The sequence below is a fragment of the Rana temporaria genome, chromosome 3 (assembly GCF_905171775.1).
Source record: "Rana temporaria chromosome 3, aRanTem1.1, whole genome shotgun sequence".
NCBI lineage: Eukaryota > Metazoa > Chordata > Amphibia > Anura > Ranidae > Rana > Rana temporaria.
Window position 1 is genome coordinate 233,185,398 of NC_053491.1, and position 12,366 is coordinate 233,197,763.

Sequence of the window (12,366 nt, forward strand, 5' to 3'; positions counted from 1 at the left end):
AAAATCTGGTGCAGCTGTACATAGAAACAAATCATCTTCCAGGTTTTATTGCCAAAGCTTAATTGAAGAAGGTGACGTTAGAAGCTGATTGGCTACCATGCACGGCTACACCAGATCCCGAGTGCTCCAGTTTTCATAAATCTCCCCCATGGTTTTTTTATTGAGTTGTGTTCAGGAGCTTTGGCAAGAAATGGCAAAAGCTCCAAAAACTTAAGTTTAGGAGCAGCAGTGTGCATGCGGCCCTGAAATGCTTATTCCCTGAGGTCTTGATGACCCAAATGCTTCTATAATTTCCAAATCACTGTAGATTCGAAATGTTGACCATAACTCAGTGCCGGAATGAATGAGCCCCATGTACACATGCACAGGATTGGCATCATCCAGAGTTGGCCAATCAAGCCGGTGGAAGATCACACACGAGAAGAAGCCAGGAAGAAGATTTCCGCACCAGCAAGAGAGTTTGTAGACCTCACATCGCTGGAGTGAGGGTAAGTCTGTGTGGACTGTTTTAACTCACAGGACCTGGAGTCATCTTCAGACAGATTACATTAAGCTAAACAAGGATGGGAAACATAAATTATTCATAGGTAAGACTGCACTGTTATGATCATTTTACAAGAAATATTCCAATTCTTGCATAAGCTTCTATGCACAATATTATTTAATTTGATGCTCAAGGGAAAACACCTCCACTTTTCCTTTTCTTCAGATTGTACAAATCAATCCCAATGTGTTTATTCACCAAACGCCCTTGTCAAATGATTAATAATACATGTGGTTCTCAAGAGAACTGCAAAACTGCAATCTGATTCATTTTTAACAAAAAAAAGTGTTGTATTAATAAGACTCTATCCTTTGTGATTTTGTGTCAGTAATTCTCATAATGATTCAGTTAGACAGTATAATTTTTTTCTCTCCATAGGAGGTACCACTGTATCAGCATCAGTATTGATCCAGCAAATTGAAACATCTATATGTAATATATAGAATAGGTTGCTCACTTATTGTGCTTTTTGGATGACATTAAAGGTACATTGAGGCCCCGTACACATGACCGGTTTTCTAGGCAGAAATTAGCAAGAAACTCGATGGGAGACGTATTCTGCCGAGAAAACCGGTCGTGTGTACACTTTTCGCCGAGAAACCCGTCGGGAAACTCGTAGAGCCAAAAAGAGAGCATGTTCTCTATTTCCTCGTTGGGCAATGGGAACATTTGGCTCGACAAGTTTTTTGACAGCCGAACAAGGAACTCGACGGGGAAAACAATGTGTTTTGCCTGTCGAGTTTCTCGGTCGTGTGTACGCGGCCTCAGTACTGAAAGTACTGAAAGTGACGTCTTGAATTGAATACTGGGACACAACCTATATGGTTAAGCCTTAAAGTGATTGGAAAGTCTTTTTTTTTTTTCTTAAAAATAACAAACATGTTATACTTACCTGCTCTGTGCAGTGGCTTTGCACAGAGCAGTCTGGATCCTCCTCTTCTCGGGTCCTTCTTTGGCTCTCCTGCCCCCATAGCAGCTTGCTATGGGGGCACCCGAGCCGAGCCACAGCTCCGTGTGTCCATTCAGACACGGAGCCCCGGCTAGGCCTCTACCCCTCTCTCTCTCTCTCTCTCATTATTGGCTCACTGACTTTGATTGACAGCAGTGGGAGCCAATTGCGCTCTGCTGCTGTCTCAGCCAATGAGGAGAAGAGTCCCGGGCAGCGGAGTCTCTCATGATATGGGGCTCAGGTAAGTATTAGGGGGAGCTGAGGGGGGCTGCTGCCTACAGAAGTTTTTTTTATCTTAATGCATAGAATTGGATGTAAACCCAATTCATGAAATTTGAGCTGGGCACATATATCTGCAGTATTTTGTTATCTCCCTTCAAAGAGCTAAGTCCCATAGCTCTCTCCCGACCCTTTCCTCTGTTATCAGCAAGATAACTCCTGACAAATTCTCGGACACATCAGATAAAAGCAGCCTGAAATTTCTGTCCATAGAGGTTGCTATAAATAAATTAGCAGGGATCTGGCCCTGTTACAAAACACCTCTGAGAGTCTCTGCCTATGTGAAGAGTGGGTGTGTGTCTTTCCTCCAATCAGCAATTTTAGCTGTCTTGGCTGTATGCCCAGACATCACACTCTGTGTTAAACAGGAAGAGAAAATTTCCTAACACGATCTTTTTAAACAGTATATAAATGTGAAGACAGCAGATATGAATGTAAAACTTATGTAGGGAGATTTGGTTAATCTCTGTGTATCATCTGAGGCTGTTCACTTCACTAGGTGTATGGAGGGTTTACATCCACTTTAAGATAAAAACCTTCTGCCTGTACAATCACTTTAAAGTGTTACTAAACCTGAAAGCAAAATTTTACAATGGTTAGCTTTTATTTATTTATGTAAAATCTTAATCCCAGAAAGGAAAAACGATGTTGCCTTAACAGCTTAAAAAGTGTTACCTGGTTTTAATTTGCTGGTCAAGTCCATCTAAATCTGCTAGTGCATCTAAGGCTGGCCATACACAGTTCGAATCTCAGCCAATTTAGCAGAAACTGGCAAATATTCAAACCATTAATGGGCAGGCTGATTGTACCAAGTTGATCTATCAATTAACTTGGGTACAACCAGCCTGCCGGATAATTTTCTCCACTAGTGATAATCACTGTCTTCTCCCAGCGGGGATGGCTTGCCCCATGCCCCGATCGGGATATGACAATTGTTGATTTTCCTGCCAACACTAACTGCGTTGGTGGGGGAATCGTGTGAATTTGCACCATGTATGGACAACCTAACACTACCTTATCCTCAGGATGACAGTGGTGCTGTACAAGGATGGCGTCATTGCTCCCCTATAGAGCAGGCTTTGTGGGATATTTACCAAAACTGGGGAGAGGGGGGGGGCACAGAATCTGGTGCAGCTGTGCATTGTAGCCAATCATCTTCCAGGTTCCATTGTCAATCATTTCTTGAACTAGTTGAAGTTAGAAGCTGATTGGTTACTATGCACAGCTGCACTAGATTCTGTGTGCACCAGGTTTAGTTAATCTCCCCCACTGTAACATGCAAATTTACCTTGTCCAAGCTCCACTGCAACTCTGGTCCAATAAAAGTTGTGCTGGAACTTGGTAGCCGGCACCATAATATGTCAAAATTACCTTGTCCAAGCTCCACAGCAACTCTGGTCTAAGAAAAGTAATGCTGGATCTTGGTAGCAGATACTGCTACATGCCTAACTTTACCTTGTCCAAACTCCACTACAACCTTGGTTGAATAAAATAAATGATGAAACTTGGCAGCAGGCACCACAAGGTGCCTAATGCAACCTTTTTACAGCTCCACTGCAACTGTGATCCCCAAAAAAATGCTGAAACTTGGTCAGACTGTCAGTGTGGTAAATCAGGGTGGGGAAAATGTAAAAAAAAAAAAAAAGAGAGAGAAGTAATGCACCATATCATGCCTGCCACCAAGCTACATCCTTATTTTAATGTATTTTTCAGAAGCATAGGATTGCTTTTAAGTTTAATGCCGCGTACACATGATCTGATTTTCCGTCGGAAAAACCTTGGATGGTTTTTCCGACGGAATTCCGCTCAAGCTTGGCTTGCATAAACACGGTCACACAAAAGTTCTCTGAACTTTCGACCGTTAAGAACGCGGTGAAATACAACACTACGACGAGCCGAGAAAATTAAGTTCAACTGGCTCACAGTTGATGGTGGCTTCACATGTGGACTCTCTGACCAGAAGTGCATTCTTTGACCAAAATTGCCTGAGTTAAAAAACAGGAGTTTGCTATCATCTGCTTCTGCTTGCAGATTTTTTTTCCCCTCTTTTTCTCTGACACTTTTTAAACAGCTTTTTTTCTTTTTCCTTTCTGCTAATTAAGGGGAGGGTTTAATTGTTCACAGGTGTGTGTTTGTTCACAGGTCTTCACAGGTGAGTATAAAGTGGCTGTACAAGCTCCCAGAGGAGCTGGCTCCCAGTTGATGGTGGCTTCACATGTGGACTCTCTGACCAGAAGTGCATTCTTTGACCAAAAGTGCCTGAGTTAAAAACCAGGAGTTTGAAACAGGAGGTAAGACAGGAGTCTTCATTATTTTTTTCAATCACTGATCCAGAACAAGCTTGCAGCTAATAAAGTTGGAACTCTTGATATATAGATTCAGCGGTGCAGCAGACGCTCTCATCTTTGTCTGCTCACCCCAGGGATAGTGAGAGCAGGACGCTCTCAAACGAGTCGGCTCTCCCCAGGGATAGTGCAGCCAGGCAGGGTCCTCCCAGCTCTCGGCTGCTGCAGACACAGCACAAAAAAAACAGGACTCCCACCCCCCCCCCCCCCACACCCCCCTAGCCAATTGATCCAGGTTTGCACCGATCGCCGTTAAGGGGTCAGGAAGGATTTTTTTCCCCCGATCGCTGCAGATTGGCACAGCACGCCTGGGGTTTTTCGCCTTCCTCTGGACCAATCGGGGAGAAAAGACTCAACGAGTGACGGCTCACTTGGTCAGTCTTCCACCCATAACCATATAAGACCCCCCCAATCAACATTACTTCCCTGCGTTTTTTTCTGCGGCCATGGGTTACCTAAAATACTCTGCAGAAACCATCCGGGAACTAAAACCATTTGCCTCTATACTCCCAGTTGTCACCAAAAAAGCTCTAAGGAATGAGCGACTGTTGAGAATCAATCGACGATCAACAGTCAAAAACTATGCGCAGGTACCCCAGCCCAAGCGCATAATATGCGCTTTGGTCAACACAAGATCGGCAGTAAAACACCGACAAGAAATCTATGATTTCATCCTTCAACATGTTCTAGACTGCCTCTTCATCACAGAAAGCTGGCTGACAGCCGACTGCAACACCATTCTAGCAGAATTGGTGCCAGCAAATTATCGCATTCAAATGCAAAACAGAGTGGGGCAAAGAGGGGGGGCCTGGCGGTGATCCACAAGATTCACCTCTCGATCACCAAACCAGTCCTTCAAAACTCGCTTCCATTCATGGAAACCCTCACTCTGCAGCTGCAAACAAATCCCCAAGATACGGTCCATATGCTACTTTGCTATAGACCACCAGGCCCAACAACGCACCTTCTCACGTCATTGACTGAATTCATCTCCACATATACCCTAAGCATCAAACACCTTTTGGTGCTTGGGGATTTCAACCTCTGGGCCAACTCCTCGCTGGACCCCGTAGCCGACGCCTGCATCGACCATCTGGAAAGATTAGGTCTGCAGCAACTAATACAAGGCCCCACTCATGCCTAGGCCATACGCTCGATCTCATTTTCAAACAAGATTTGGAAATTGACGTCAAATTCACAATCACCAAAAATGCCAGCCCAAAAAAAACGACAAAACCGGTGACAACTCACTGGACTAGATCTCTGAAGAAGCTCCACTCGGAACTCTTCAAAACAGCACTAGGGAACAAAATAAAAACAACCCAACAAAAACAAACAGCCACAGAAACACTTGACGCCATCAACAAGGCGCTACTACAGTCAGCTGACTTAGTAGCACCAAAACGCAAAACTTGCATCCGGAAAAACAACTCCAGCTGGTTTAATGACCAGCTGACGTTGCTAAAGCAAGAGCGTAGAAGAGCAGAAGCTGGGTGTAAAAGGTGCTCTTCAGATAAAAACCACACCATTTACAAGATAATAACAAAGAAATATCACAAAGAAATCTTCATGGCCAAAAAAAATCATTTCTCCAACATCATCGCAAATGCCCTTAACCGCCCCCGAGAACTCTTCAAGCTGGTCACTCAGACTATGAATCCAGCTTGTTTAGAGGCCCCCAATTCTGATTCACAAGAATTTTGCAACGAATTATCGGATTGTTTCATTAATAAAATTTAAAAAATCTGTGAAAGTATTCAGCAAAATGGAACCGTCACCAACTCCCCCCCAAATCACAAACCTAATACCCACATAAATCCGTCGCAACCACTAAAATTCACTTTAAAACCCATTTCCATCTATGCCACTAAAAACATCATCGGGACTCTGCGTAATAGCACAGCACCCAATGATATCATCCCCACTAAACTGCTGAAAGAAAGTGCCGATATACTGGCACCAGCTATCACGCAGCTCATTAACCAATCATTCAAGGAGGGCATGGTGCAGGTACAATAAAACCAATTCTAAAAAAAACTACCCTCGACCCCAAAGACCCAAACAATCAGAGGCCCATAACAGCTCTAAATGTCTTCTCCAAGGTAATGGAGAAAGTAGTTGTACAACAGCTGCAACTGCATTTAGACACCCATAAATTACTCGATCTGTTTCAATCAGGCTTCCGTCCGGGTCACGGAACAGAAACGGCGCTGCTCAAAATATGGGATGACGCTCTAGAGGCCGCAGACGAAGGAGAATCTTGTCTCCTGATACTGCTGGACCTAAGCGCGGCTTTTGACACTGTAGACCACGGACTACTACTGGCTAGGCTAGCTGAAGTAGCCGGAGTCGCTGAATGTGTTTTACCCTGGTTCTCCTCCTTCTTGGAAAACCGATCACAAATAGTGAAACTGGGGTCTTTCACTTCTGAAAAATGTTCGGTGTCATGCGGAGTCCCTCAGGGATCTCCCTTATCGCCCGTATTGTTTAATATCTATCTTCGCCCTCTCTTTGAAATCATCAGAAACCAGAAGTTACTTTACCACTCCTATGCAGACGACACACAACTGTATTTCCGCATCTGCAACAAAAAGGATCATTCTCTTGGACTAGAGAAATGCCTCACTCTAATAAATAACTGGATGACAAACAGTTATCTTAAACTCAATGGTTCGAAAACAGAACTTCTCCTGTTTCACGCTAACCGGAAAAATCACCCCGCGTCAACATGGACTCCCCCACCCATTCTGGGTAAAACTATCACCCCTAGCACCAAAGTCAAAAGTCTCGGAGTCATTTTCGATACCTACATGACAATGGATGCACAAATAGGGTCAGTAGTCAGCGGATCCCACCATCTGCTGCGCCTACTACGCAGACTCACGCCCTTTATCCCGAAAGAGGACATTGCAGTCGTGGTGGGAACAATCATCAATTCCAGACTCGACTACGCAAATGCCCTCTATCTAGGACTCCCCAAATTCCAAATCACTCGTCTGCAAGTCGTTCAAAATACGGCCGCTCGACTAGTGACTGGGAAAAAACCATGGGAATCAATCTCACCTTCACTGAGATCCCTTCATTGGTTGCCAATGAAGACAGAATCACTTTCAAGGCACTCTGCCTAATACATAAGTGTATTCAAGGCAACGCCCCCCAATATCTATGCGAAAAAATAAAAGCCCATAACCCCAATCGCATTCTGCGATCCACCAATTAAAACCTCCTCCAGATACCCAAGGCCAGATACAAGTCCAAAGGAGATCGAAGATTTGCAGTCCAGGGACCTCGCCTGTGGAATGCACTACCAACGACCATCCGACTGGAGTCGGACCACTTGGCCTTCAGGAGAAAGATTAAAACCCATCTCTTCTGAGGTCAAGGGGTTCCTTACCCATGAAATGGATACAGCGCCCAGAGGCGATTCAGTTCGCATGTGTTGCGCTTTACAAGTCTCTCTCTCTCTCTTCCGAGAATGCGTCGAATTGTTTACGAGCATGCGTCGGAATTTTGCACGTCGGAATTGCTACAGACGATCGGATTTTACGATAGGAATTTTTGGACCAGCTCTCAATCTTTTGTTGGCGGAAATTCCTTTGGACCAAAGCTTTTCACATGCAGCTTCACCCTTTTTTAGCTTTATGTTTTAACTATAAGTGAAGGTGCAAAGCTCAATATTTATTTTGTATTTATTTGTTTGTTTTTTTTTTTTTGTTTTCATTAGAAAAATAAATCATTTCATTCTGTTATATTCGTTAATAAATTTTTCGGATAATTCATTATTTCTGTAGAGTATAGATATTCATTATAATGAAACGATTTGTTTTATTGTTTCATTGTTTTGTTTTTGGATAATTCTTTATTAAATATTATGTATATACTGTATATTCGTGATAATGATTCCTAATTCGGAAAGTCGTTTGACTTACTCCGTTTGATTTACTTTGTGCCAGTAATCCAGCTCCAACACAAAAGGAATCAACTGATTGGACTAGAAACTGTTGTTGACAATAGCAAATTAATATTCCTATTGTCCTATTCCTATTGTCTTCCTGCTTCTCCTCTCGGCCAATCAGGAAGCGGGTCTTTAGACCTGATTGGTCGAGAGGAGAAGTGACTGTATTGGCCACCAAGGAGGTAGCCGAAGAGGAGGAGGATACGCAGGGGGAAGCCTAAGCTTCCCACGACCTAGATGGGGTAAGTTGGGGGCTGATGGGCAGATGGTCGAGTGACGGGGGGGTGGTATTTGGATTACCTAGCGTCAAGTGGGGTGGGGGGTTTGACTGATGGACGGACCGACCAAATGAGGAGGGGTGTTGGCGTGTGATTTGTTTGCCCCCCCCCCCAAAAAAATTGAGCACCAGCCACCACTGCCAGCAATAAAGGAGTCAGTACGCAGGTAGAATCACAAGGCAACAACACTCACAAATTATAAAAAGTCAAGAAGCATCAGAAGCCGCACAACAGCAGATGGTAGCACCCATAATTGATGGCAAGACTAATGGTGAACCCGTCACTCACATGCAGAAAATTATGTGGCCATATCAGGGCCTTCCACCCACACTGACAAGACTTAAATTTGGTTGGACACCCCTTGCTGTTGTAGGTGGCCATATACAATGGGAGAACTAAATTCACCAAAGATTTCCAAGTTGAGATTTCCATTTCTGTACAATCATTTCATAGCATAAAACAATCAATAACACTTAGTTCTAAAGTTTAGATATGTTACAATGATAAAAAAAAAAAAAACAGAGGTGGGAGAGATTGGTCATATTACAGATAAAGCTAGAATGGCCAATTTGTATGTCTGTAATTTGGGAAATTATCTAAATGAAAAGGTTCATTTGTCAGAACAGAAACCTAATTTTAACATATAACCATGATGCATTCAATAATGCAATTGAAATTGAAATGATGATTTATAAAGTGCAGTAACATTAACCAGTCAGTTTTTGCAAAAACCAGACTGGCAAGGACATAACTTCTGATTGGCTGCTATGGGTAAGTAAGCTAAAGCTGACCATACATTAATTGAAATGTGAGGGAAAAGGGATAGGGGGTTTTCAAATTCCCCCGGCCCCTTTTCTAATGGGACGGGAGTAGCTAAAAGAGGTTTCAAGACTCCCCTTTAGAAGGAGGTCAAGGGCACACTGAAAGTAGGTCAGGGTACCTATAAACAGTGATGAAAGGGGGACCCTTGAAACCAGCTGTAGAAGAGTCTAGAAGCCTAGAGGAGAACCTATATATATAGGGGACTCTGCCTGAGGAGACCTGCCAGTCACCTCAGGAGGTCGTCAACAGCAGAGCTCCCCTCCCACCCTCCCTGGACTGTCGCGGCTAAATATTTATGTGGTTCGGACACCTTTTCTAATGAAAAGGGGGACAATTTATGATTAAAATTATGCTGTATACAACTTGAGCTATAATGGCTGAGTTGTTAAGTTTTATATTGGTATTTCTGATAAAAAGTTATTAAGGTGAATTCTGATAATAAAAAGATTACTATGGATTTGTTGATAAAAGTTATTTGAATGGTAAACCAATAAATAAGCCGCGGCCAATAAAATAAATAAAATTATTTTATTAATTCAAATACATTCTAGTGTTGTTTTTTATTTCAACTGACTGTTGGGAAAAAAATTAAATTAATTGGCTGCTTACTGTCCCATTTGGTCACTTCAGCACAGACCAGAAGAATTTTGATCCATGTGTGGCCATTGAGATTGAACAGAAGTCGACTTACCGATCAACTTTTGTTCAACCTCCCTGACTGTAGATTTAAGCCTCGTACACACGACCGAGGAACTCGACGGGCGAAACACATTGTTTTCCTCGTCGAGTTCCTTGTGAAGCTGTCGAGGAATTCGACAAGCCAGTTTTCTCCATTCCCGTCAAGGAAATAGAGAACATGCTCTCTTTTTGGCTCGTCGAGTTTCTTCGACAGTTTCCTCGACGAAAATGTACACACGACCGGTTTCCTCGGCAAAAAAATATCTCCCAGCAAGTTTCTTGCTGGTTTTTGCCGAGAAACTCGGTCGTGTGTACGAGGCTTAAGGTTTCCCCTCTGTCAGAATACAATGACACACCGGGGAGGATTCTCACATCCACCTCAAATGTGTAAATGGGAGAATCACAACAGTTTTTTTTTTTTTCCGTTAAACCTGCTGATGTAAATAAAAAAAAACTGACCCATGTATGTCCAGCTTAAGTACAGTCCTTGAATTTTCACATTACACTTAAGGCCATTTGTAATCTGGAATCATTGGTTTTACACTCTGAATGCCAAACAGTTTAGTAGTATTTTCAGCACAATCACTGATGTGACATCCTCGCTTGTTGTTACTTAAGAGAAATGTAGATGCAATAAACAAAAAAATAATAATAAAATAAAATAAAAGTGCAGTAAATGTTTTACCTTTCTCTCTGGCTCCGAGAACATCCTGAGAAGCTGTAGGAAGAGAAAGAGAAGGTGAGCATCACCAAGACAGGAGCCGACACAAGTATCAAGAGAGACTTTTGAACTATGGAAAAAATCCCCACAGATGCTGACGTCTGTTACAATCGTGCAACCGCTCTCTCCGTCATTAAAGTAAACAACACAGTGATTATGGAAAGAAAGTACATTGGACCAAAACAAGCAGCCAGCACGGCCTGATGCAGCCAGAAATCGCCAAGTGACCAGTGAGTGCTCTGCTTAAGGGGACAGCAGGCTGATACAAGTAGTAATCATACCTAATGTACTGCATGATATATATGATGTATGCCTAATCACTTAGATGTCAGATTTTACAGTAGAGTAATAAGTGCGTGCCCATTCATGAATGGAGCAATTCATCTATTTAATAACATAAAATAACATATCAGATTTTGTCTTTCTCAGATTTCTTATCTAAAAAAAAAAAAAAAAGTTACTAAACTGTGAACATTATCAATACTCTACAGTTTTCTACAGGTACTGTGCAATCAAACAGGTAAAAGGTTGCATAGAATGTAGAGTTGAGCGGACACCTGGATGTTCGGGTTCGGGTCCGAACCCGAACTTTAAAAAAAAGTTCGGGTTCGGGAACCCGAACCCGAACTCCGAACCCCATTGTAGTCAATGGGACACGGACTTTTAGAAAAAAAAATGCGCGGAGTTCCCCGGAAATTCAATAACCAGACCCTTTAGGTGTGGTATGGATATTAAGGGGAACCCCGCCGTCAATTTAAAAAAAAAAATGACGTGCAGTTCTCCCTAAATATCCATAACCAGACCCTTCAGGTCTGGTATGGATATTAAGGGGAACCCCGCCCGCAATTTAAAAAAAAAATTACGTGCGGTTCCCCCTAAATATCCATAACCAGACCCGTTATCCGAGCACGTTGACCTGGCTGGCCGCAGAAAAGAGGGGGGGACAGAGTGCGCCCCCCCCCCTCTCCTGAACCGCACCAGGCCACATGCCCTCAAAATGGGGAGGATGTCCCCATGTTGATGGTGACAAGGGTCTCATCTCCACAACCCTTGCCCGGTGGTTGTGGGGGTATGCGGGCGGGAGGCTTATCAGAATCTGGAAGACCCCTTTAACAAAGGGGACCCCCAGATCCTGCCCCCCCCCCCCCCTGTGTGAAATGCATTTCACGAAGGAAGTGTAAATTCTTGTAAAAAAAAAAACACACACACACCGAAGAATAAAATCCTTTATTAATTAAAAAAAAAAACGATGTCCTGATCCAGCGACGAGTGCGGGTGATCTCCAGCGATGAGAAGATCCAGCGACGGGTGATCTCCGCTCCAGCGATGAGAAGATCCATCCATCCGGAGCGCAGCATCGCCGACCTCCTCTCATCGCTGGACACAGCCCAGCGAATGACGCGCTGGAGCTGTGACATTACTTATATAGAGGAGGCAGGGCCACCCGTCACGTGACCCCGCACCCTCTGACGTACCCTCTGCTACGTCACTGGGGAAGCCCAGAGTCTTCCCTCTTCCTGGGCTACCCCAGTGACGTAGCAGAGGGTCTCATCAAGGGCTCAAAAAACCTGCAAGACAAAGGCATAATGAGCTAGTATTACTAGCATACTAGCTCACTATGCATTACTTACCTTAGATCATAGCCCCTGATGCCGTCCTCGTCTACCCCTCAAACCGCAGCCATCTCTCCTAGAGGTTACTTCCGGGTATCGCCGCTCCGGCCCTGTGATTGGCCGGAGCGGCAATTACGTGACAGACGTCACAGACGGCATTATCTTTTAGCAAAAATGGCATT

The 12,366-nt window shown here is 43.7% G+C and overlaps 1 protein-coding gene across 2 annotated transcripts in view; it reads right to left on the minus strand.

The window, feature by feature from the left end:
* Positions 1-10,678, minus strand: part of RGS14 (regulator of G protein signaling 14) — a 186,202-nt gene extending 175,524 nt beyond the window's left edge. The window contains exon 1 of one of the 2 annotated variants that reach the window (XM_040344454.1): positions 10,536-10,678. In XM_040344454.1, coding sequence (XP_040200388.1) covers positions 10,536-10,559 — 24 coding nt within the window. In that variant the 5' untranslated portion in view covers positions 10,560-10,678. The remainder of the gene's footprint in view (positions 1-10,535) is intronic. The other variant, XM_040344453.1, reaches the window with a different exon arrangement.
* Between the last annotated feature and the right edge of the window lie 1,688 nt (positions 10,679-12,366).